The sequence below is a fragment of the Sapajus apella genome, unplaced genomic scaffold (assembly GCF_009761245.1).
Source record: "Sapajus apella isolate SASKATOON/1434 unplaced genomic scaffold, GSC_monkey_1.0 scaffold22, whole genome shotgun sequence".
Classification (NCBI taxonomy): domain Eukaryota; kingdom Metazoa; phylum Chordata; class Mammalia; order Primates; family Cebidae; genus Sapajus; species Sapajus apella.
Window position 1 is genome coordinate 8,676,581 of NW_022436962.1, and position 27,161 is coordinate 8,703,741.

The 27,161-nt window shown below is 40.6% G+C and overlaps 1 protein-coding gene across 6 annotated transcripts in view; it reads right to left on the reverse strand.

The window, feature by feature from the left end:
• RBBP5 (RB binding protein 5, histone lysine methyltransferase complex subunit) overlaps window positions 1-27,161 on the reverse strand; it is a 50,631-nt gene that overhangs the window by 14,937 nt on the left and 8,533 nt on the right. The window contains exons 4-14 of one of the 6 annotated variants that reach the window (XM_032288937.1): window positions 19,952-20,092; window positions 18,384-18,546; window positions 16,436-16,545; window positions 14,375-14,494; window positions 14,134-14,287; window positions 13,967-14,038; window positions 12,921-13,038; window positions 11,313-11,382; window positions 10,674-10,903; window positions 8,524-8,715; window positions 52-2,730 (exon numbers count right to left, since the gene is read on the reverse strand). In XM_032288937.1, the coding sequence (XP_032144828.1) occupies window positions 2,705-2,730; window positions 8,524-8,715; window positions 10,674-10,903; window positions 11,313-11,382; window positions 12,921-13,038; window positions 13,967-14,038; window positions 14,134-14,287; window positions 14,375-14,494; window positions 16,436-16,545; window positions 18,384-18,546; window positions 19,952-20,092 (1,396 nt within the window). In that variant the 3' untranslated portion in view covers window positions 52-2,704. Of the gene's footprint in view, window positions 1-51; window positions 2,734-8,523; window positions 8,716-10,673; window positions 10,904-11,312; window positions 11,383-12,920; window positions 13,039-13,966; window positions 14,039-14,133; window positions 14,288-14,374; window positions 14,495-16,435; window positions 16,546-18,383; window positions 18,547-19,951; window positions 20,093-27,161 lie in introns of those variants that run through there. The other 5 variants (XM_032288941.1, XM_032288939.1, XM_032288936.1 and 2 more) reach the window with 5 other exon arrangements.

The following is a 27,161-nucleotide window of genomic DNA, read 5'->3' on the forward strand; positions in this document are numbered from 1 at the left end:
AGTGAGTTTCAGAAGTGAGCAGTGTTTACAAATAAACATCTACACCTGTTCTTTAATAAACATCCAATTTTATTTACAAAGCATTAAAGCTTCAGCAAGAAGTACCCAAGGCTAAGTCTCATCTTGTACAAAACTACAGATTTTTTTTTTTTTTTTTTTTTTTGAGACGGAGTCTTGCTCTGTCGCCCAGGCTGGAGTGCAGTGGCACGATCTCGGCTCACTGCAATCTCTGCCTCCCGGGTTCAAGCAATTCTCCTGCTTCAGCCTCCCGAGTAGCTGGGATTACAGGCACCCACCACCACACCCAGCTAATTTTTGTATTTTTAGTACAGATGGCTTTTCACCATGTTGACCAGGCCGATCTCGAACACCTGACCTCAGGTGATCCACCTGCCTCGGCTTCCCAAAGTGCTGGGACTACAGGCGTGAATCATCGAGCACAGCCCAGAATATTTTTAAAAACAAAATGTTGGGAGTGGCAGGGCAGGGATGACAAAAAGGAAGAAGAGAATATACATATATTGTACAAATCAAGAAATTCAAACTGAAATGGATAGAAGGTTTTAAAAGTTGAAAAAAAATTCCGACAGCATAAATAATTATTAGGAGCTACTGTCAAAGACAATCTGACAGGGCTGAAGATTTTCTCGGTAGCCAGTTTAGGAGGTGGACAGAGCACAAACATCCAAATGCCCAGGCAGAGGAAACCAAGCTACTTCACACATGGAAATACGGCAGAAACCTTCTAAGTCCCATAGTTTGCACACTGCTGCAGTGTACAGTGCAGAGGACTGGAATGGATACAATGTCTGCAAAACAAAAACATGTCTAGTGAGCCCCCTACCCATCTCAACCACTGGCCTAACTCATGACAGTCTCAAAATGGGTATTTAAGAAAAAAAAGTAGCAGCATCTAAAAATATAGACATTTTGCAACTGACTCAGGAAGAGCTCTCTCTTCAACTACTGAATATACTGATTCTAAATGATGGAGTAGGACAAAGAGGCTCTTACTGATGTGCTCTAATTTGATTTCTATGCTAAAATCTAAAAGGTAATCAATGTGTTTGGCTACCTATAGGAGCATCCACCAACTGATATATTTCTTTATTATTATTATTTTTTTTTGAGATGGAGTCTCATTCTATCACCTAGGCTAGAGGGTAGTGGTGTGATCTTGGCTCACTGCAACCTCTGCCTCCCGGGTTCAAGTGATTCTCCTGCCTCAGCCTCCAAAGTAGCTGGGATTACAGGTATGCGCCACCACACCCAGCTAATTTTTATATTTTTAGTAGAGACAGGGTTTCACCAAGTTGGCCAGGCTGGTCTCAAACTCCTGACCTCAAGTGATCCACCCACCTCAGCCTCCCAAAGTGCTGGGATTACAGGCGTGAAGCCACCGCGCCCAGCCCACCAACTGATATATTTCACAGTAAGCACAGTATTTAAATTCTCCTCTTAAAATACTGGGGAAAAAAAATAAAAAAGACGATCCAGGTTAAGCACTTCCAGTCAGCTATAAACTCCACTCAGAGAAGCTACTGGGCCCTTTCCACACCTGGTTTCCTGACAGGATTTTCAGAGAATTTCAAACACCTAATGTATACATCTATCCAATCTGCTATTTTTATATAAAGAACAACAAATGTCAAAAAAAAAAAAAAAAGCTAAGCAACCTTTCACAGAAAGGAAGTGACTGAAAACACAGTAAGAAAAAGGAGCATAGGTATAGGAAGGGAAAAATACAATGACCGATGAGGACAGATTTCCACAGGAAGTGATAAAAAAAATTCACCTTGATCTTTGAACTATGCTGTTGCTGCTTTGATTCTGGACGGTTTTACTTTACTCCTTGCATAGATACCCCAACCCCAGTAAAAAAGTAGCTTGTTGAGAGACACCTTGGTTTGTTTCCATCTCTGGAAGCCAGCGCAGGTAAAGCAATATAAACTACTGATGATTCTTTGCTGGAGATGGATAAAACTAGCTATCTTCAAAAACCATGATTAATGACAGTCAACCAATATTGGAGGGAAAGAGGCAACGAGAGGAAAACAAGGGAAAACCCTGAATTGTTACAGCCCAGCTTCTTGAGCAAAATGTGGTATGGTAGGAAGAGAGGGCCTTCATTGTTCCCTTTCTGAAAATTTGAAATCTTTGAAGCACTTTCTTTTCTGCCCATCCTTTGCACACAATATGGAAACAGAGGAAGTATCTGGGGAGAGGATAAGTTTAAAATGAAAGTATGCAACAAAAGTTTTCCTAGGATACCAGTAGCAAAATTTCGGATACGAAGTCACTCGAGGACATGCATTGAGGACAGAAGGCAAATGGGAGATAGGAAATGGCATGTCAAAACGACGCTGGGTACAATAAAGTTAGATGAGCAAAACATAGGTATCTTTCCTCCAGCAACATAACTAAGCATCAAAGTTTAAATGAGTCAAAATTCCTATCTGATGTCTTCACAAATCTTCATTCCTGAGAACCTATTTGGACTGATGCTTGAAAGGGAAAGGAAGGGACGTATACTCTTCTTCAATAATTCACTTCTTCATTTAAACATAAAATTCACTCCTTCCACCTCCTGGGTGGGAGGCACAGGCCTTTGTTTTAAATTAAAGTCAATTTTCAAATGACTGACCACAGTGTCCAGAAACCACATGATGGCAAAGTGGGAGAGAATGAAGAACTTCGAGGGTCTTCATAACAGTTCTGAGATTGCTCCTCCTGCTAAAGAGATTAGACACAAAGAGATTTCTTTTAGCTTCAGTTTTGACCATTTACTTGTAAGAACAGAAATAATGAATGCTGGATGATACATTACAAGCACACATGGACCAAGAATTTCCCCTTTTTAAGAAAAGTCATAACCAACTCCAACTCCCAGTTACTCTTTACTGAACAACAAACAATCCAAATTCAACCCCGCCCCCCACCAATACTTTCCTCAGTACTGTCCCAAAGGGTGGGGGGAAAAGCAAAATGATCAGAGTTCTACATTTTTTCTAAGCTGCTAATCATTCTCTAAGGTGCTAACAAATAATGCTTAACATTCCAAAACGTGCAAAAAGTAGAGGAGAAGAAAGTTTAGGATACTACACCAAGTGATTAACAGATGAGCAAGACACCCTCTTCCCAGCACCACAGTTCCTTGAGTGACATACTTATCACCTTAGAATCCCAAATATGGTGAAATGTTCAGCTACTGTCCACATTTCTACACACCAACGATGATCAATAACGATGATCAATAAATAATATCCTGAATAGTAAAATGAAATGAACACTTCCCTGATTATTCCATAGAAGCTGCTCAACCTCTGAGAGGCATCCTTAAATGAACTGCTGTGAAATATTAACTAGGAAGTGTAAAAAGAGAACAAAGTGAAGAAAATCCTCCCAGATGTCATTTGGAATGGCAGCGAGCATGCCACTTGAAGGTAAAATGGTTAAAAAAAAATCACCAAATTATGAAAGAAAAGTACCCATTTATATAACTTTGCTTTTAACATGATTTTTAAAGTTCCTGCACAAATGAAAACTGGCAATAAAAATATATTCACATGTGCCTGAGAACAGACTGAAGTTACAATGAGATACAAACTCTCTGCTGAATGTTATGTTGTTAAAAATCAAACTTAGCCAGGCGTGGTCGCTCACACCTGTAATCCTGGCACTTTGGGAGGGCAGATCACGAGGTCAGGAGTTCAAGACCAGCCTGGCCAACATAGTGAAACCCCATCTATTAAAAATACAAAAAAATTAGCCGGGCATGGTGGCACATGCCTGAAGTCCCAGCTACTCGGGAGGCTAAGGCAGGAGAATAGCTTGAATCCGGGAGGTGGAGGTTGCAGTGAGCCGAGATCTCAGCACTACACTCCAGCTTGGGCAACAGAGTGAGATTTCATCTCAAAAAAAAAAAAAAAAAAAAAAAAAATCAAATTTAAACTTTTCATAGTTCAGTCAGATTAAAAGCTGTTAGCATCTGTTTTTCAGATTTCTCTCAACATAAATCACAATGAATTCCTTGCACTGATTTTTTAAAAACCTCTTGATATAGAAAAATCCACTCCACAAGATTCAATATCATGCCTTTACCACTTTACGGCAATTTTCACCAACTGTTCCCACAGGTACCCTGACCAATTTAGTTTTAATGGTTTAAAAATGAATACAACATTGCCATTTCAAACCCAAATTATAATAGGAGAAAGTGGTTTGATCACTAATCAACAGCATTAGTAATGGGCACTCAAGATGATCTTATACTGGTTAGCTGAGGGCAGCTCATGTTTCTATACAGTCTTTATTCTTCTGAATAGACAAATAAATAAAAGTCAAACAAAACAAAAGCTTGTTGAGGCATCAGGCAACAAATCAAAACCAGGGCAAGCGGTACCATGAGCAAGATGAGACACACAGAAATAACAATACAGAAGACTCCAGCCAATTTAAAGACCTGAAGCAGCAACTGCCCCCAAGGAAACACAGATTTAGCTGCAACAAAAAGGAAATCTCCCAGAATATAACAGGTAGGAAAATTCAGCTCAAAATAACCTGCTATTACTGGTACTTTCCAGTAGCAGCCCAATCTAGAGTGGCCTAAGAGAACACGGGATCATGATTTCCAATCCTACCTTAGATAGCTAATAAGATCCCATAGAGTGAGAAAGACTACCTGATTCTAGCAGGAATTCATAAATTAGTCTTCACAAGGAAAGGAGGGAGGGAGGGAACAGAGGGGAAGAAGGAAGGAGAAAAAGAAAGAAAACTAAACTACCAAGCATTTAAAAAAAAAAAGTTACAGATTCAGTAAATGACTTGGAGGTGGTTCAGAGCTCTGGGGCAATGGGCTGGCACCAGGGCAGTGATGCGGCACAGCCCAAGACAGGGAAATCTACATGGTGTCTGTCCACTTCCAAAAGTGTCACCTCTGCTCACTTGGGCCCTTGCCATCTCAAACAGACCCAGGTGTGCACCAACCCCTTCAAGTCTACCATCTTATGAGGCCTTTAGAACATGTATGTAACTGATCACACCTTTATCCCACTTTACTACTGATGTTTACTGCCAAGGAGCCCTAGCTCTTGGGACATCCTTGAGCAATCACAGGCAACTAGGAAACATGATTCTGCTCACATCTCGAGTTTCTGGTCTCAGGACTGTCCTCTAGAGGGTATCTAAAGTAATTGAGGAGCATTTGATGGATGGTGCAGACTATGTCACCCTGGTCTTTCCAAAAAGTCCCAAGCTCGGGGTTACCCTCACCAAGCTCCACTTTGGGTGCTCACTCAACACAGAAAAGCATATTCTCCAGTTGTAACATACAACAGACTACGGTAGCTTTGTTAGGACGAATCAGTTTATGCAACCGTTTCTACAATAACTGGTCAACTGTGGATATTAACAAACAGTTGTCATTCATCTAACTTGGGTAGTAACCTGGCCTACAAACTATAATCCTGTCTTTGAATAATTTGGCTCAAATGTAAAAGTTGTCCACAGGGCAGGGGGCTAAAACCTTTAATCTACAAATACAACCCTCAGACTCGTGTGATTTTTGAAGATGGTTTGGCCTCAGACGTTCTGGATCAGGTTTCCTTTCTTAATACCCGGTGGAAAATCTACCCAATTACTATATACTGCCTTTTACTGAAAATCTCCAAGGTATGGAAGAATATGAGATCCAAATGCCAGAGTTTTCCTCAGTGGTCCTGATGGGCCATATGCAAATCAGCAGCAGGTACCAGTCTGACTTGGCTTGCTCAGGGCCCTCCAAGATGACCACGTTTGGGTGAGGCCCTATCCTGACCCAAACAATTCTACATAAAAACATGGTAGGTTGTCCTAAAACAGACTTTTGACGGAATTCTCTGTGATATCCAGTTTCATCACTCTCCCCAAAATTTTCAACCTTCACAAAGATCCAAACCACACTGCAGCTGGTCAATAAAGCTGAATGTAGTCCTTCTGTGGAAGTCTTGGAACTACCCCTCAATACCCTCTTGAGGTTTTGGGGTTTTGTTTTTTAATTATTTTTTTATTTTGCAGAGACGGGGTCTATGTTGCACAGGCTAGTCTCAAACTACTGAGCTCAAGCAACATGACCGCCTCAGCCTCCCAAAGTGCTGGGATTATAGGCATGAGCCACTGCATCTGGCTGGTTTTATTCTTCGAGACAGGGTCTCGCTTTGTTGCCCAGGCTGGAGTGCGATGGCGTGAGCATAGCTCACTGCAATATCAAACTCCTGGGCTCAAGCGATCCTCCTGCTGCAGCCTCCTATGTTACTAGGTGGACCACCGGTGTGCACCACACCTAGCTAATGTTTTGATTATTTTGTTTCCCAGTCTGGTTTCAAACTCCTGGGTTCAAGCAATCCTCCTGTCTTGGCCTCTCAAAGTGTTGGGATTATAGGCATGAGCCACTAAATCCAGTTCAAGGTTTTTTGTTTGGTTGGTTGGCTTTTTATTTATTTATTTATAAGATGGGGTTTCACCATGGTGGCCAGGCTGGACTTGAACTCCTGACCTCTGGTGATTCACCCACCTTGGCCTCCCAAAGTGCTAGGATTCCAGGCATGAGCCACTGTGCCCGGCCTGGTTGGCTTTTATATAGATTAGGTCTCACCATGTTGCCCAGGCTGGTCTTGAATTCCTGGGCTCAAGAAATCCTCCTGCCTTAACTTCCCAAAGTGCCAGAATTACGGGCATGAGCCACTGCACCCAGACCTAGCTCAAGTTTTTAAAAAATGTGAAATGGTTTATTTACCATACATTTCCTTTTGAAAAGCACATGATTAGGATACATAGGTTTTAAGAAGCTAGGAGACTATGTCCTAAAGTGTTTTAATTAATTATGTTTGGCTACGTTTTAGCTCTCTGGGCCAGGGAAATCTATTTAAACTTTAACTTGTGTTTCTTCTGTAGTGGCATCAGTTTGTGCAAGAAGTGGGTTTAGAAGGATTGTTTTTATTTATATCTAGTCAATCTGCAATCTTTTTTTTAAATAGAGAAGATGGGGTTTCACCATGTTAGCCAGGATGGTCTCGATCTCCTGACCCTGTGATCTGCCCGCCCCAGCCTCCCAAAGTGCTGGGATTACAGGCATGAGCCACTGCGCCCAGCCAATCTGCAATCTTTGTTGGCAATGCCCACGTGACAGCTCCAGGATACTTCGCAATATGCACAAACAGGCCAGGCATTGTGGCTCATGCCTGTAATCCCAGCACTCTGGGAAGCCAAAGCAGGTGGATCACTTAAGGTCATAAATGTTGAGAAAAAAATATTGGTACTCAGTGGTATAGTATTGGGCTATGAAAAACTAAAGTCTTAATCTAGTAAGCTTGAAGTGGAATGCTCAAAATGATGAATAACTGAGTCTATTTTAGCTTTTCTGTAAGAGAATTCATGTTTATAGACAATGATTAACTGACGTAAGTTATAAATTAAACAAAATAATTCTGTTTTGCACTACAGTCCTTATCACATTTGAACACATTTAGATTAAAATTTTAAAGTCAGGGGGAGCCTGAATACAACCAGACACGTGGTTGTATCAATCCTATCTTTGAGTCTACCAAACTAGCCACAAGAAAATTGAGAATACTGTATTAACTAAAGCAGTGCTTCTATATAAAGTCAAAAAAAAAAAAATTTCCAAAGCCCAATGTTTACATTCTAATTTAACATTTTCTAAACAAGAGACCATTTAGCCTAGGTTCACAAGTATTTGGTAAGAAACTGAAGTTGCTTTCTGTCCCCCAACAAAAATCCCTCAGTAATACAAAAGTGAGAAAACCCAAATATTATGTATCAAAAGGCTTAGATGTTAAAAAGCTACACAGATACTGTAGTTTCTCTCTTTTTGGTAATCTACTCCTATTTTCAGATATTGGGGAAAAAAAAAAAAAAAAAACAAAAACCAAAACAAACCGCATCTCCTTCCTTAACATGATGGTACTACTAACAACTTCATTATTGCTTCTGGACGACTGGGAGAGAGAAAGACACTACCTACGGGATTTGAACAATTTGAAGAGGGAGAGAATAGATGCTACAGTGAACCAGTCAAGGGGTTTATAAAACAAACTTGTATTTCTGGCTACTTGTCTGCCTCTTTCATTTGAGACAAAACAAACAAAAAAATCTACGAGGAAATATGGACGAAGAAATGAATTAAACCAGGGGTTCTTACCCTTTTTTGGGTGATGAATTCCTACAGGAATCTGAGAAAAGGTATGGACATCTTCCCCAGAAAAATATTCACATAATATTTTGCATGTAACATCAGGGGAATGTAGATTTCTTGAAAACTATTTACGGACCCAAGGTAAAGAGCCACTGAATTAAGCCAAATCTGGTTTAGCCTGCCCTTAGCAGCAGCTTAAAATTCTGAGATGATCTGCCGCTGGGAAAAAGGAGGGAAGGAAAGGGGAAAAAATGTTGCAGTTAAATGAAGTCAAGGGCTACACAAAGCAAGGCCACGAAGCAAGCCAGACAGTGCTCTCAGTGTGTCCTTACCTGTCAAGGGCTGGCTGAGTTCCGCCTGCACTTTACCCTTCGCTGATCCTTCCAGAGGTAAACCTCTGTCCCCTTTGTAGAGTTTCGGTTTAAATGGAGAATCTTTCTCTTTACCTTTTGATCCTTTAGGCCGGCCTGCTTGCTTCTTCTTGGATTTGCCATCCCCCTTCACACCCAGTAATGGATGGACTTCTGTAGGACAGACAGGCATGGAAAGGAATCCACATGACACCAGTCCCATCACCCCAACCACAACTTCGTTGAGCAAAGAATGCTGCTTTGTGTCCCAGGTTAATCAATAAAGAGAAAGGTCTGTCTTATTTCTGTAACTACGAAAGAATGGCCATTAAATGAGAAGTAGTTGCTTGGCCAAAGGCACACATGGCCTTTATCAAGCTTGTCCAACCTGTGGCCCACAGGCTACATGTGGGGCCCAGGAGGGCTTTGAATGCAGCCCAGCACAAATTCATAAATTTTCTTAAAACATTATGACTTTTTTTTTTTTTGCAATTTTTAAAAATTCTCATCAGCTATCATTAGTTAGTGTATTTTACATGTGGCCCAAGATAATAATTCTTCCAGTGTGGCCCAGGGAAGTCAAAAGACTGAATATTCCTGGCTTATATGCTCATACCAAGCCACAGTAACTCTAAATTGAACAAGAAATTGAAATATGCACTGATACTATCAAATCAAGCCAGAATAAGAAGGAAAACACACACACGTGCACACACACACACACACAAACACAGAGAGGCATGTGACAGCAGAAAGAGAATGGGTTTTGGAACCAGACAGACTAGAGTGAGAATCCTGACTCCACCATTTGCTGTGAGACTTTGGGCTGGTTACAGACCTCTTACATATAACCTAAGTCTAAATTTTCTCCTTTAAAAAAGCAGATAATTCCACTAGAGACTTTTAAGATAGAGAAAAAAAAAAAAAAGCAGGTAAAACAATGTGCAGTTGGAGTCAACAATGGTATACAAACCCAACAGTGTCTGAAAAAGAACAGACACACAAATCAATAGCATCAGGAAAATACGTAGTTGCAAAATGTGATCTGCAGTTGGCTAAAAGAGAAGAGGAGGGGCTAGGCGCAGTGGTTCACACCTGTAATCCCAGCACTTTGGGAGGCCAAGGTGGGCAGATCACCTGAGGTCAGGAGTTTGAGACCAGCCTGGCCAACATGGCAAAACCCCATCTCTACTAAAAATACAAAAATTAGCTGGGCGTGGTGGTGCCTGTAGTCCCAGCTACTCAGGAGGCTGAGGCAGGAGAACTGATTGAACCCAGGAGGCAGAGGTTGCAGTGAGCCGAGATCATGTCACTGCACTGCAGCCTGGGCGAGAGCGAGACCCTGTCTCAAAAAAAAAAAAAAAAAAAAACCAGGGAGGGGGGTGGAAGGAGGATGGATGCTCAATAGTAAACACACCACACCTCCATCTATCTCCACCTATCCCAAAACGTGATAATAAGGACTTCCCAAGGTAGACTATAAAATTTTGCCGAGACCGGGCACAGCAACTCACGCCTGTAATCCCAGCACTGTGGGAGGCCAAGGCAGGCGGATCACGAGGTCAAGAGATCGAGACCATCCTGGCCAACACGGTGAAACCCCATCTCTACTAAAAATACAAAAAAATTAGCCGGTGTGGTGGCACGCACCTGTGGTCCCAGCTACTCGGGAGGCTGAGGCAGAAAAATTGCTTGAACTCAGGAGGCGGAGGTTGCAGTGAGCTGAGATTGCGCCACTGCACTCCAGCCTGGTGACAGAGGAAGACTCCGTCTCAAAAAAAAAAAAAATTTTTTTGCTAAGAAGAATGAAACGATTGTCCAAGTCTAACCAGTACTTTACACCTAATAAAGCCACTCTTTGGGGAAAAATTTAAAAGAAGAATGGTATAATAAACTCAGCCTACGGTCAGAAGAATTAAGTGCAGCATCTTAGGCAAAAGTACTAAAGGGCAGAATTTCTCCATGTTAAGAGAGAAGTGAACACAGATGCAATTACAAAGTGGTAAAGCACTATAAAATAGACTCATGGGAAAATTTCTTTAAGGTAAAATCGCTCAAACAGGAAATTACCAGATTGAGCTGGGGAGTAGAGTGGCATCTGCCAGGCCAGAGGAACAAGACACAGCTCTTACCATCATTTGGTACTCCTTGAAGCTCTATATTGGTTGTTTTGGGTTTCTTCTTAGGTGGCTGGGACCCATCAGCTGAGGACTGCCTCTTCTTCTCTGAACTAGCCCCTTCATCCATCAAGGAGGTTTGGACTGCATCCGGTGGGGGGCCATAAGGATTTTCTTCTGGGTCTTCTACCTCAGGAGCAATGGGTAAATACAATAGAGCCTTTGAATCTTCCAGCTCTTCATCACTATTTGGAGCAGGAGCAGACAAGGGATTGGAAAAAAGAGGAGATAGTTGCTTAAACCATGAGCCCTTCCTCTATCACCTTAAGCATAAGCAACAGATATGGATCTAGAACTTTAAGAAACCCAAGATGAATAAAAGGGAATCAGACAACGTAATTGATAAAATTGATGATAAAAATAAACAGGATAAATGATTATTTTGGTTCCTTAAAATTCTCTATCAGGGAGAAGTGAAGGGAAAATAGGACTAGAGAAGAAAGATTACATTATATTTCTTATACATCAAAGGAGCTATCTCTTTTAGTTAATAAGCAGATGAAGCCGAAGGTATAGCCAGAGGAACTGTGGAGTACTCCCCAGGAGACCAGGGGCAGCAGTCGCCAAGGTGCCCAACCTCCCAGACCGGCTCACCTGCTACAGAAGGCAGCGATAGGGTCCACACTGGTGACATCCACTTCTTCATCTTCTGCAGCATCAGCCCCTGCAGGAAAGAAACACAGGAGGTGTTTGAGAAGTGAAAAACTGCTTTTTATTTGCAGCTTAAAGGTTTTCAAAAGCTGAAGTTCCAGAGAAACAGGAAAACCAAACAGTTCACTTTAATCATTCAACAACTATGTGCTGGATTTCAGTCTATGCTAGGCACTGAAAATAGTGCAACGACCCAGAAAATGTTGGGAACAGCTCTTCAGTAAAAGCTTCATAGTCTAACTGGGGAGAAAGACAGAAACAGTTTCAATTCAATACAGTAATGGTATACGTAATGTACTCAGCGTATGGGAAGGAGGAACAATTTATGTGGAAATCTGGGAAGGTTTGACAGAACATAACCCTATAATCTAGAACATTCTGCTTCCCTGGAGGTCCTCCTAAATACATTAGGCATGCAGGTTATCTAATATCACAAAAGTAAGGACTAGCGCTTTCAAACTAAAGAGAACCAACCTCACTTCCAATCCCCTGGTTCCCAGCACCATCAAGTGACTTAGAAGTCAATAATTACTCACTGACAATTGGGCATCCTAAGCATTCACCCGCACAAACCTTACTATGTTATAAACCCCTATGTTAGACAATATGGGGATAAAAAGTCAAATCTGGATTCTCAAGGAGCTCCTATCTAGAAATTCAGAAGAGATAATCATAATAGAAATTAACATCTTAGTGCTTATTATGGCCCAGGCATATACTAAGTGCTTTACATGAATTATTTCACTTACTCCCCACAACCCTAAAAAGCAGGTACCATTATTACCCCTATCTTACACATGAGGAAATTCAGTTTTAGTAGTATTATGCCCAAGGCAGTCTGACTTCAGAGCCCAGGCTCTTAACCCTTCTCTTAGTGACAAAGGAGTGACAGAATACACGAGACAAGCTGAGCACTCTTAGCACAGTGACTTCTTTGCTAGGTGCTGCATGTACATCCTCACTTAGTCATCTGCAATTAATCAGGAAATATACAACGATATGTTAAAAGAGCTGCTTGAGCCCTGGTAATACCCATATAAGCCATCAGTTAACACCTTATAAATTAAGGCTCTCTAAATACTATGGAGACTGTGTAAGCTTAAAGAAAAACAGGAGCCAGACACAGTGGTCCATAGGCTAGGCACAGTGGCTCACATCTGTAATGCCAGCACTTTGGGAGGCCAAGGTGGGCAGATTACCTGAGGTCAGGAGTTCCAGACCAGCCTGGCCAACATGGTGAAACCCTGTCTCTACTAAAAATACAAAAAAATAGCCAGGCGTGGTGGCAGGCACCTGTAATCCCAGCTACTCAGGCAGGAGAATCACTTGAACCCAAGAGGTGGAGGTTGCAGTGAGCTAAGATTGTGCTATTGCACTCCAGCCTAGGCAACAAGAGCAAAACTCCACCTCAAAAAAAAAAAAAAAAAGAAAGTGGGGCGGGGGGCCATTTTAGACAAAGTGCTGAAATAAATTTACAACACAAATGAAGAATATTAAGTAAAGCAATCATTTTCCCTTTAAGAAATCCTATCTGCAATTGAGAAATATTACCTGTCTGCTCAGGCTCACTCTTATCTTCATCTTCAATATCAAATTCTGATTCTCTTTCTTCATATTCTACATTTTCATCCAATTCTTTGAAGTCTGGAGCAAATGCACTCCAGTTTTCCTATACAACAAAATATATTGCTTAACCATATGTGAAAGCAATAATCTGTAATCTACACATTAATGATAAAATGAAAGATCTGAGCATGAAAGGAATTCACAATTCTTAAATTTGGCAGGTAAGAAAAAAATGAGTATCTATAGGTTTTACTAGCTTAGGTATTTCCTATCTTAAACATTCTAAGTTATTCACTGTAGCTCTTTTGAATCACTGCCTTCTTTACTTGCTTTAGGAATTTTGAGGTAAAATGTTAAATTTTCTTATAAGTACACTGATTATAAACATAGTTCAAAGTGTTCAAAGTAAAATTAAGATGTAAAACAGAAACGGAGCTGAAAGTAAGAAAAGCAAAAGAAAAACATATCTCAAATACGCAACAGAAAAATGAACAAAAAGTTCACTAGAGGCTGGGCATGGTGGCTCACCCCCGTAATCCCTTGTGATCCACCCACCTTGGGAGGCCAAGGTGGACAGATCACGAGATCAAGAGATCAAGACCATCCTGGCCAATGTGGTGAAACCCTGTCTCTACTAAAAATACAAAAATAACTCGGCGTGGTGGCGCGCACCTGTAGTCCCAGCTACTCAGGAGGCTGAGGCAGAGGAATCACCTGAACCCGAGAGGCAAAGGTTGCCAAGATTGCATCACTGCACTCCAGCCTGGTGACAGAGTGAGACTCTGTCTCAAAAAAAAAAAAAAAAAAAGTTCACTAGATTTTCTCCAGGAAAAGAGCTAGAAAACCAACTTGAGACCAAGACCTTCCCATCAAAATAAAGTGCAACTAGATGCACTGAACCTATTTAATTAGGTTGTGAGATTCACATGCAAATGAAAATAAATAAGGTAATTTTTAGCTTCCTATGTATAAGGTTCTTTGATAAAAACACGGGGTATCTAGTTTCAAAGCAAGTAAACTAGAATACTTACTACTTGATTCTGTGCCCAGATAGATACCACTCCACTAGAAATGGATGCTATTATGGGTCGAACAGGATGCCACTAAATTTTAGTGAAAGAAAGAAAAATAGGTTGTAAGAACAGATTCCAGACTTTCTGGATTATGTGACTAACAAGCAATGTCCTAATGTGCTTACAGCTACATCCAAGAGGAGTTCTCCTCTTGTCCCATGGAGAATCTTCACCAGGTTGCCAATGCTCTTCTCCCAGATGTACAGGGCATGCTGTCGGGCAGAACCTGCCACTATGTATTCTCCATCCCCAGAGAAACAACATTTCTTCCATGGGGTCCTAAAAGACAAGGAAAGTATCAAGGAGAGCTGGAACTCAAGCCCAGGTCACAAATGATCACATACTCTTCTAGATTGTGATACATACCTATTCACCAAATCCTGCAATTTCTGCATAGGTTCAGGCTCTCCATCTCTTCCACATGTTAAGATTTCTCTGCCATCATAAACTCTGATTATTCGATCTGCTGTGTTAATTAAAAAGCAACTACAGGAAGGATAAAAATATCAACACCAGAGGTCAGAAATCTGTTTCTTAGTACCACAAAACAACTAATAAACTGGGGAAGAACTGAGAAAAAAATCTAAGTAATAGACTAGAATATTTACATATCTACTTGTCATCTTCCAAACCAAAATATAATTTGAAGTGAGAGTATGTTTTATACTTCCTGTGTATCCCTGAACCCAAAATATACAAACTGTCAGTATTAACTAAGTTCCAAGACCTCTATACTGAAACCAGCTGGCTACATTCACAAGTTTATTGTAAAACAGATATAAATGCTTCATTTCTCTGATCTGTTTTATTCTTCTAAATGAGGTAATAAGCTAAATACGTCATTTTAAAACATCATTTTTACTGTAATGACCTTAGAAATCTTAAAAATCTATATATTAGGCCGGGCGCGGTGGCTCAAGCCTGTAATCCCAGCACTGTGGGAGGCCGAGGCGGGTGGATCACGAGGTCAAGAGATCGAGACCATCCCGGTCAACATGGTGAAACCCCGTCTCTACTAAAAATACAAAAAATTAGCTGGGCATGGTGGCACGTGCCTGTAATCCCAGCTACTCAGGAGGCTGAGGCAGGAGAATTGCCTGAACCCAGGAGGCGGAGGTTGCGGTGAGCCGAGATCGTGCCATTGCACTCCAGCCTGGGTAACAAGAGCGAAACTCCGTCTCAAAAAAAAAAAAAAAAAATCTATATATTAGTTATTTCACTTTCTTACAGACTTCACTGACTGTAACCTTTTCTTAATTCAAGAGAATTCTGAACGTTAATATCCTCTATGTCAGCTGTCTCAGCGTTTTTGGCACCAGGGGACTGGTTTTGTGGAAGACAATTTTTCCATGGACCAGGCTGGCAGGAGGGTTATGGTTTCGGGATGAAACTGTTCCACCTCAGATCATCAGGCATTAGATTCTCATAAGAAGCGTACAACATAGATCCCTCAAATATGCAGTTCAAAATAGGGTTCTCACTCCTATGAGAATCTAATATTGCTGCTGATCTGAAAGGAGGTGGAGCCCAGGTGGTAGTGCTCACCTTCTCATGTGCAGCACAGTTCCTAACAGGCCAGTACTGGTCCGCGGCCCAGAGGCTGGGGACCCCTGCTCTAAGTCATGCATGGGTATTCCAAAACAAAATAGGAGGGCTATTACCTCTTACTGACAACTTATTTCTTATTTCTGTTGATATATTCTATTTTTTTTTTTTTTTTAGTGGGGGGGGACGGAGTTTCGCTCTTGTTACCCAGGCTGGAGTGCAATGGCGCGATCTCGGCTCACCGCAACCTCCGCCTCCTGGGTTCAGGCAATTCTCCTGCCTCAGCTTCCTGAGTAGCTGGGATTACAGGCATACGCCACCATGCCCAGCTAATGTTTTGTATTTTTAGTAGAGACGGGGTTTCACCATGTTGACCGGGATGGTCTCGATCTCTTGACCTCGTGATCCACCCGCCTCGGCCTCCCAAAGTGCTGGGATTACAGGCTTGAGCCACCGCGCCCGGCCAATATATTCTACTTTTAACTAGGTAACCAAACTTACCAGAATAACATCCAAAATTAAAAGGGTAAATTCAGTTAATTCAGAACTCATGTCATCAAATTCACATTTGATGACATGAGTTCTGATGATAATAATAATTTAATATATACCCAGTGCTTACTATATGCCAGGCATTTTGGTTCTAAGCACTGACCATTTACTTATCTTTTCTATAAAGTAACTGCCTGATGATCTCCAGATAAGGAAGACGTAACTACTGCAGGGAATGTTATGAACTCAAAAACCAGATATTGTGAGTTTTTAACAACTTTAAGTACATTTTTTTTTAAGTATAATATACATGAAAACTGCACATCTCCATGTATTTTTGCACTCTACTCACTCTTAAAACTGTCCCTAAAAATGCAAGATTTCACTCACCTCCCCTTCCGGGCAAACTCAATTGACTTAATGGCTGTGGTATTGCTCGTTCCAGTTGTTACTCTGAAGGAGGCAACAAGATCCTGAGAGTCTGTTTTTAGGACCAAAATCTAAAGTTTAAAGGAGGGGGGAAATAAGTAAGTGTTTCAATAACTAACAGTAATTAGATCTGGCTTGTTTCTAAAATTACATAGAGACTGGATAAAAATGCAAATGTCTCTATTCCCATATATTTAACCTGATTAACTGGTACTGCTGTTTTGCTTCCTTAAAGAAAATCTATTATTAAAATATGATGCTTAGCATTATTCACGAGAGCCAAAATGTAGAAGCAACCTGAGCATCCACTGACAGATGAGCCGTATAAACAAAAGTGGTATATATATATAAAATAGAGTATTATTGAGCCTATAATACTCAATAATATTAAAAGGAGGAACATTCTGACATGGATGAAACTTGAGGACATCAAACTAAGTGAAATAGGCCAGTCACAAAAGGGCAAATACTATATGATTCCCCTTATATGAGGTACCTAGAGTAGTCAAATTCATAAAGACATAGGGTAGAAGGGAAATGGGAAATTACTATTCAATAGGTACAGAATTCCAGTTTTACAAGATGGAAAGGTTTCTAAAGATAGATGGTGGTGAATATTGCACAATAAAGTGAACGTACTTTAATGCCACTGAACTGTGTGGTTAAATATGGTTGAAATGGTAAAATATGTGTGTATTTTATCACACAAAAAAAATGTACGCTGTGTGTGCATTATCACAATTTTTTAAAAACTGCCTTTCTAAGGCTACATGTGGCAGCTCACATCTGTAATCCCAGCACTTTGGGAGGCCAAGGTGGGTGGATCACTTGAGGTCAGGAGTAATCCCAGCTACTCGGGAGGCTGAGGCAGGGGAATCTCTTAAACCCAGGAAGTGGAGGTTGTAGTGAGCTGAGATCATGCACTGCACTCCAGCCTGGGCAAGAGTGAGACTTCGTCTCAAAACAAAACAAAACAAAAAAATAAAAAACAACAAAAAAATTGCCTTTCTAAAATAGGCATAAAATTATACTAGCCCATGTGCCCCTGTCAAAAAATGAAAATAAATCAAGATGCTCAACGGAACTATTCTAAGCATGAAAAGAACCTTTAAAGGTCACCTAAGCTGACTTCTTATTCCACAGAACAAACACCTTCTAATACAATGTATTCCAGAGAAAAGGCCTACACATTCCAAAAGGCAGAAGTTTAACAAAAAAGGGAAAAGGAGGATAATAAGTCTCAGTGCTGTAAGTTAAGCAGGCCTGAATTATACAATCTTTTTTTTTTTTTTTTTTCTTGAGATGGAGTCTTGCTCTGTCACCCAGACTGGAGGGCAGTAACACAATCTCAGCTCACTGCAGCCTCTGCCTCCTGGGTTTAGGCAATTCTCTGCCTCAGCCTCCCAAGTAGCTGGGATTACAGGAACATGCCACCACACCTGACTAATTTTTGTATTTTTAGTAGAGATAGCGTTTCACCACTTTGGCCAGGCTGGTCTTGAACTCCTGATCCAATTGCCTTTGTCTCCCAAAGTGTTGGGATTACAGGCGTGAGCCACGGCACCTGGCCAATTATACAATCTTTCATAAAACCAGGTATTAAGACATTTTGATTAGCAGTGCTCCAGTTGATTACATGACATCTAAATTTTATAATTTCATAATGGTCCTTCATTACTAGCATCCAGTAAAAGTCTTTCCATGGTTTTCTAGGTCAAATAATCTCTGACCACTCTAAATCCAAAGAACAAACATTCTCATTAAGGGATGGAAAAAAATAAGACCATATTTGCTGCAGAAAGGAGCCATGGTTAGTCCAAGAATAAAAAAAATTTCAAAGGAAACAAAACAAGTAAACATTAAATGGGCCAACGCAGAAGATGTCTGATTTCTCAGCTTCTAGACTAACCTTGCCTTTTGCGTTTCCTGTATAAATATATTCCCCTCGCCTATCAAAAGATGCCACCACGTTCAAATCGGAGTCATCGTCCACCGGCAGAACAACATGTTTGGAATCTGAAAGGGTCAACATGACAGGAGCAGATTTCATGGGACACACGAGAACCTTGTTCCTGTTTAAAAATACGAACAGTACGTTGGCTGTTGCTTTGGTATCAGCAGGCTGATTCCCTGTCCTTTCTCCTGAACCCTTTCCATGCCCTCAACAACTCTCCCAGTCCAAGCAAATTTGAAACAGTGAAAAAGCATAAAATCCACATATCTAGTAACAGGGCAAAGACTAAGTAAAATTAGTCCTGATGAAATACAATGTAATCATTAAAAAAAAATAAAAAAAGTAATAAACTACTAAAATATGAAATAAAGGGGAAAAATAAAATACTGATTATAAATGCATATTTATATACATTTAATATGTATTGAACTATGAGGCACTATTCAAAAAGATGTATACTTAAAGAGAACTCAACTAAGAAAGAACCCAGAGAAATGAATAGTTATGCCTAGGTGACAGAATGGTAAGTAACTCTTTTTTTATTTTCATTGTATTTTTCTTTGTGTAACTCTTATTTTTAAATGCAGTTTTAATATTGAACTGTTTCCTCCACTAAAGAAATCCAAATAATGAAGGAGGAAAAAGCCCCTCCCACAGAAAAGGCCAATTATTCTTATGCCCACCTTTGCCCATTCTTAAAGTCTTAATATTGGTCAGTTTTTAATTATATAATATACTCTCCTTAAAATGTATTCAGTAGGCCAGGTGCGGTGGCTCATGCCTGTCATCCCAGCACTTTGGGAGGCTGAGGCAGGTGGGTCACCTGAGGTCAGAAGTTGACCAGACTGGCCAACATGGCGAAACCCTGTCTCTACTAAAAATACAAAATTCGGCCAGGTGTGGCCAGGTGCCTGTAATCCTAGCTGCTCGGGAGGCTGAAGCAGGAGAATCACTAGAACCCAGGTGGCAGAGGCCGCAGTGAGCCCAGACTGCGCCACCGTACTCCAGCCTGAGCATTGCAGTGAGACTCCATCTCAAAAAAGTTAAAATTAAAAAAAAAAAAAAAGTGTTCAGTGCCGGGCACCATGGCTCACACCTGTAATCCCAGCACTTTGGGCAGCGAGGCAGGTGGATCACGAGGTCAGGTAAGACTAGCCTTGCCAACATGGGGAAACTCCATCTCTACTAAAAATACAAAAATTAGCCAGGCAATGTGGCATGCGCCTATAGTCCTAGCTACTCGAGAGACTGAGGCAGAAGAATCGCTTGAACCCAGGAGGCAGAGGTTGCAGTGAGCCAAGAATACAGCACTGCACTCCAGCCTGAAGTGACAGAGCGGGACCCTGTCTCGAAAAAAAAAATGTATACAGTAGAGCCAACCTAGACAGCAAGGTTATTTTATGTAGAAGGTTTGAAGAGATGTATATTTGCCTTCTAAAACCATAAACTAAAATTGTCACGAGCCCAGAGCTAATCCATATAGAATTAGATCCCACCCCAGGAGAGAAATAGCTTAAACATACTGATCTCGTGGATGATACTGGACTTTTAAGATGGGTGAAGGGAATCGAAATCTCTGGTCGCAGTCGCCTGAAAGAACATCCCACTGTGACACTATGTTATCAGTGGAAGCACTCACGAGTTTATGACCATCTCGACTCCAGCTGAGAAGAAAAAAGGGGTAATTTAGCACATTTTCTAAGTATATCATACCACTCTCCTGGATAAACTGTGTAAGTCACACGCATTGCTACAATTGCACAGATCAACAATGTTTTTGGTTTTGTTCTACATATACTCAAATCCACAAGCTTTTCCAACTAGGCAATAAATAAGAATGTTTTCATGACATTTTCTTATCTAGTAATGGAAGCTCGTAATATTTCAAGATAAAACTATAAAGTGACTCAGTGAAATAAAAAACATCTTAGAAGGGTCTAAAATCAGCTGGCCTTACAGGGTTGATATATTTGAACTTTCTGAAATTATTTCAGAAGTAGTACCATCATGGTATAAACAAAACAGAAAAAGTGGTAAGTACCTGTTATTTCAAACAATTTAAAGAGGAACTGAGAAAGAATTAATTCCTCCTGCTAAGCACAGCTAAACACATTGGACATCATACATAAAACAGACAAAAAAGGTTCTGAAAGGTAGACAAAGGGCAGGCAAGCCAGAGGCTGCAGAATCTGAAGGATGACACAGGAGTGAAATTCCTGAACTTTGTTTTTGCCTCATGTACCCCGTTCTGGGTGAAGGAGAAACCAACAACCTGGTAATACTAGTGGGCACACACAAAAGGCTCCAAGAAGAGCTTGCTTTCTCCAGCTAAGGAACCAGGAAAGGACAGCCCAGCAAGATGGAAAACTTTAAGACAATAACCAATCTACTCCAGCCAAATATCACAGAAAAGAACTGCAAGTTCCCCTCTTAGCCAGGTTCAAGCAGATAGCCTAGACTTCCCCTTTATCCAGGTACAACGGGGCACCCTCCCCACCTCACTGGAGCGGTGTCAGAGAAGGCTCAGTAGGGAATCAGACTTGCAGTAATGAGGTCACACCACCATGGTGTCAGAGGAGGCCACACAGAGAGAAGGAACAAGGAATTACTATCCTTCCCAGACAGGATGATATCAGCAGAGACCTAGTGGAGAACCTAAACTTCCAATCCCGCCCAGCAGTAATGAGCCCAAGTAAGAAGAAACCTAAACTTTCACCCTCTCTGGCAATAACAACAATGATACTCCATTCCCCTGTGCAGTATCAGAGGAGGTCTGCTAATCTAGAAGATTTACATAAAATCTATAGGCTGGGCGCAGTGGCTCACACCTGTAATCCTAGCACTTTGGGAGGCCAAGGCAGGCGAATCACCTGAGGCCAAGAGTTCAAGACTAGCCTGACCAAAATGGTAAAACCCCGTGTCTACTAAAAATACAAAAAATTAACTGAGCATGGTGGTGTGTGCCTGTAGTCCCAGCTACTTAGGAGGCTGAGGCAGGAAAACCACTTGAACCTGGGAGGCAAAAATTGCAGTGAATCAAGATGGTGCCACTGAGCTCCAGCCTGGGTGATACGGTGAGACTTGGTCTCAAGAAAAAATAAAAAACAAATAAGATCTACAGTCTCGTGATACCCAAAGTGCTCAGGTTTCAACCGAAAATCACTTGTCAACTCAAGAACAAAGAAAATATCAATCTGAATAAGAAAAGACAGTCAACAGACACTAATACAGAGATGACATGTTAGAATTATCTGACAAGAATTACAATGCAGCCATCACAAAAACGCTTCAACAAACAATTATTAACATCCTCAAACACTGGGGGAAAAAAACTCAAAAAATCTCAGCAAAGAAATAGAAGATACAGAGAAGACCCAAATGGGAATTTTGGAACTGAAAAATATAGTAAGAGAAATAAAACTCAATAGTTGAATTGAGTAGCCAATGGAGGAAAAAAAGGGAAAGAATCAGCAAAATGGAAGATGGAATAAAAACTAACCAATCTTAATAGAGAGAAAATAGACTAATATACATACATACATACACACACACACACAAACAGTAACATATATAATTATATATATAAAATAACATATATATACACATTCACACACAGATACATATACACACACACACATATACACACACAGAGCCTGTAGAACTATAACAAAAGATCTAATATTCATGTCATCAGAGTCCTGGAAGGACAGAATACAGACTGGGATGTTAAGCTATTTGAAGAAATAATGGCTGAAATTTTCCTAAATTTGGCAAGAGATATAAAACCTACAGATTCAAGAACATCAACTAAGATGAGCCCAAAGAAATCCACTCCAAGAAATAAAGGCAAACTTCTGAAAACTAAAGACAATATGTAAAAGTCTTGAAAGCTGCAAGAGAAAAATCATGCCTTACCTATAGGGGAACAACAATGTGAATGACAGGCGATTTCTCATCAGAAACCATAGAGGCCAGAAAGAAGTGGCACATTTTTCAAGTGCTGAAAGAAAAGAACTGTCATCCTACAAATAAATTCGTAAACTGAGACATTTGTTGCCAGCAGACACACTCTAAAGAATGGCTAAATCATGTCTAGAAAAGATTAAAGGAAGAGTTTAGAATATCAGGAAGGAAGAATGAACAATGAAAAGAGTATAAAAATATGGGTAGATAAAATTACTTTTTCTCGGCCAGGCACAGTGGCTCACGTCTGTAATCCCAGCACTTTGGAAGGCCAAGACAGGTGGATCACCCGAGGTCAGGAGTTTGAGACCAGCTGGGCCAACATGGTGAAATCCCATCTCTACTAAAAATACAAAATTAGCCGGGTGTGATGGTACGTGCCTGTAACCCCAGCTACTGAGGAGGCTGAGGCAGGAGAATCACTTGAACCCGGGAGGCAGAGATTGCAGTAAGCCAAGATCGTGCCATTGCACTCCAGCCTGGGCAACAAGAGCAAAACTCCATCTCAAAAAAAAGAAAAAAAATTACTTTTTCTCTTCTTGAGTTTTGATGTTTGAAACATACATTTTAACACTGTCTTATGTGGGTCTCAATGTATGTAGAGCAAACATTTAAGACTACTATACACAAGAAAGGACAAGGGGATGACAGGAAGGTAAGGTTTCTACACTTCACTTAAACTGGTAAAATATTCACCAATACAACTTATCACCAGTAGACTGTAGTAAGTTATAAACATATGATGTAAAACCTAGTAACCACTAATGCTACACAAGGATATATACTCATAAGCACTACAGATAAAAGGAAATTCTACAAACTTGTCCAAGTAACCCACAGGAAGGCAGGAAACAAAAACAAAAAACAAATGGAACAAGTAAAAACCTAACCCAAAACTGATAATTTACCCAGATTTTGAAATCAAGAGGAAAAACTATTAAGAAACTTAGCAGGCAATATAATCTCCATGGTTAAGAACATGGCTCAAAAGTCAGACTTCCGCTCAAGCTGAGACATTACCACCTCCTAGCTGTGTGATTTTTGGCAAGTTACTTAAGTTTTATGCATTACCATTTCCTCATCTATAACACAGGAATAAAAACAGTATCTACCTGCAGAAGGCTGTTGAGAGAATTTAAATTAATACATATAAAATTCTTCGCCTGGCACTTAATAAGTACTTAATGCCTGTATACAGTAAGTGCTCAAAAAATATTATTTATATCAGAGACAAGATAAATATACTCCCAGACTCAGGACTCCAGGAACAGAGGAAGGCAGGGGTTAAACCAAGGAAGTAAATATAGAGGGATTAAGGTAAAGCCTGCACACAAAAGGACTCTGGTGTCTCTCTTCTACTGGCTCTAGAATACCTATAGTTAGGCAAATAGCGGATCCTTCCAGAGAATGTCAACTCCAACGAGGCCTAAAGGCGCTAACACACAAAGCTGCACAATAAAAATGCCAATAGCTGGATGGATGATGATGATGGGAGTATAAAAGAGAAAGTTAAAATTCAAATACACTATAACAGGAAACCCAATTTCTGAAATTAACAAACCAAGAAAAAGCAATACACGTTATATTATAAATACGAAACTAAACAGCAGAAGAAATAACCCCCAAAAATAGACGTCCACTGGGAATGGCACAAGACTGGAAGTGAGGAGAAAAAAGGAACAGGTTTCGCTGCTATTCTTGTAAGCCTTTTAGCACAATTTGACTACAGAACAAAATGTTAGCTATGATTCCGTTTTCCCTCTAAACTCTTCTGTACTAGGGGGTGGGTGGGTTAAGAAAAAAAAAAAAAACCTACTGCTCCTGCACTGCAATTTTTGTTTTCTTTCACAGCAAGCTTGTATTCTGTCATAATGAAGGGAAATCTAACTAAAAATTAAGTTATAAACAAAAGTAAAAACTAAGAAAATAATTTATTCTTCAATTCCAAATTCCATAAGCTTAAAAATTAGGAATTATCATACTTTCTCACAGCTTCTTTCCCAAAGACAGATGGGTCTTTACTGATTCCGTGTGAAGTCTAAAAGATCATTTAGATCCACCTATGGCCCCCATTCAGTGCTTGGCTTTCTTCTGCGGCATCCTAAAAAGTGGGGCGGGAAGCTCAGGCAGGAACAGCTCTCAGACAGCTCTCTCCTGGGCAGTCAATCCCATCCATGGCACCTCTGCTTGAGAGCTCTTCTCTACTCGGAGTTAACTTTTGTTTCCCTATAGCTAACTAACTTCCATTCACTACCTACTAGTGCTGTTTTGTTTTTTAGGGTTTTTGTTTGTTTTTGAGACAGGGTCTTGCTCTGTCACCCAGGCAGATCTCAGCTTACTGGTTCAAGTGATTCTCCCGCCTCAGGTTCCTGAGTAGCTGGGATTACAGGTGCGCATTATCACGCCTGGCTAATTTTTGTATTTTGAGTAGACACAGGGTTTCACCATGTTGGCCAGGCTGGTCTCGAACTCCTGACCTCAAGTGATCTGTGAGCCTCAGCCTCACAAAGTGCTGGGATTACAAGCATGAGCCACTGCACCCAGCCAGTACCCACCAGTTCTGCTTCTATATCATGGGCCATTTCATCTCTTTCACACATCAACTATAATAGTTGAAGTCAGCTATCAAGCCTACCCAGAACTTCTCTTGGTAAAATTTAATCCCTAATATGCTCAAATAAAGAACAGTTAAATAACTATGATGCATGTATACTATGCAATACTCTGTAGACACAACTTTTTAAAATAATAAGACACAGAAAAATATTTACTATATGCTAAGTGGAAAAAGCAAGCTATAGAACAAAACATTTTTTTAAAAAACCATTATGTGAACATATCTATTAATTTTTTTCTACCTATAAAGAGATGCAGATATCTTACAGATAGATCATTCCGTACTCTGTAACAGTGGTTACCCAAGAAGTAGAAAAAGGCTTTCATTTTTTACTTTGCATATTTATATATTGTTTGAATTTTTTAAAATATTTTTAAATGGCCGGGCGAAGTGGCTCACGCCTGTAAGCCTAGCACTCTGGGAGGCCAAGGCAGGCGGATCATCAGAGGTCAGGAGTTCAAGACCAGCCTGGCCAACATGGTGAAATCCTGCCTCTACTAAAAATACAAAAATTAGCCGGGCATGGTGGTGGGCACCTGTAATCCCAGCTACTCGGGAGACTGAGGCAGGAGAATCGCTTGAACCTGGGAGGCAGAGGTTGCAGTGAGCCAAGATCATGCTATTGCACTGCAGCCTGGGCAACAGAGAAAGACTCTGTCTCAAAAATATACATATAAATTTTTTTTTAAATAATCAAGTATAGAGAAGGGTTGAAAAATCTCTCACTCTATATCCTCTGACTAATAACACACTTCTGGAAGTTTAGTGTAATGACAAATCATAGACCAAACGCCCACTGGGCATCTCAGATGCTTGTTGCAACATCTCCCATTCATCCAACAAGTACCTGAATGCCTACTATGTATCAGGTACAATGCTGGAAGCTGAGAACATAGCAGTGGAATGGCACACAAGGTTCGTATTCTCACAGCACTTACCTTGTTACGGGGAAGATACTCTAACACAAATATTTGCAATCAACTACCATGAAAATAATAGGAGAAATGCAACCATAATCTCAACTTACCGCTCCCCCCTCAAATCTTCCATTTCTTGAACCAAGCCAGAAGCCTAAGAATCACCTTAACTTTTCCACTTCACTCACATCCCAATCTAATTAATGACTAAGTCCTCTTATTTCTACCATTTCTCACATCTGTCTAACTTGACTCCTTTCTCACTGCAACATTCATCATCTCTAGCCTACACCACAGCAGTTCTATCTCCACTCACTGTTGCCCCTCTGATCTCTTTTCTACTTGTTGCTCTGAAGATCTTCCTAAAATAAAAACCCATCATGTTACTTTCCTGCCAAAATCTTTTAATGACTTCACAGTACATACAAGCTACAGTTCAAATTCATGAGTATGGCGATGAGGTTCTCCATGAGGATCTCGGTTTACCTTGGCTCTTGTCATATCATATTTCCCATACCACAATCCAGCTATCCTGATACGTGTAGTTCCCCACTGTACCATGCTTGTTTCAAGCTGATATGCCTTTGCCTGTGCAGTGCCCTCTGCTTGGAATATATGTGGCAAACATCTACTTATCTTACAAATTTAAAGTTATAAATTATCTGGCCAGGCGCAGTGGCTCACACCTGTAGTCCTAGCACTTTGGGAGGCTGAGGCAGGTGGATTACCTAAGGTCAGTAGTTTGAGATCACCCTGGCCAACATGGTGAAACCTCATCTCTACTAAAAATACAAAAATTAGCTGGGCATGGTGGTGTACACCTGTAATTCCAGCTACTCGGGAGGCTGAGGTAGGAGAATTGCCTGAACCCGGGAGGTGGAGGGCGGTTGCAGTGAGCCGAGATTGCACCATTGCACTCCAGCCTGGGCAACAGAGCAAGACTCTATCTCAAAATAAAATAAAGCTATAAATTATCTCATCTATGATGACTTTTCTACCATTATTCCCCTCCATTACAATTGATAACTTCTTTCTTTGCGCTTTTACGCCCACTAAATCTCAAATATAGTTCATGTATAGGACGTATGAAGCTTTATTACATGTACCTGAATGCAAATCCACCTCCCACTAATCATCAAGAATTTCTCATTTGTTTCTGTGTCCCCAGAGCCTAACATAGCACCTGGTACATAACTCATGGTCAACACCTGCTTAATGCATGAATATATAAGAAAA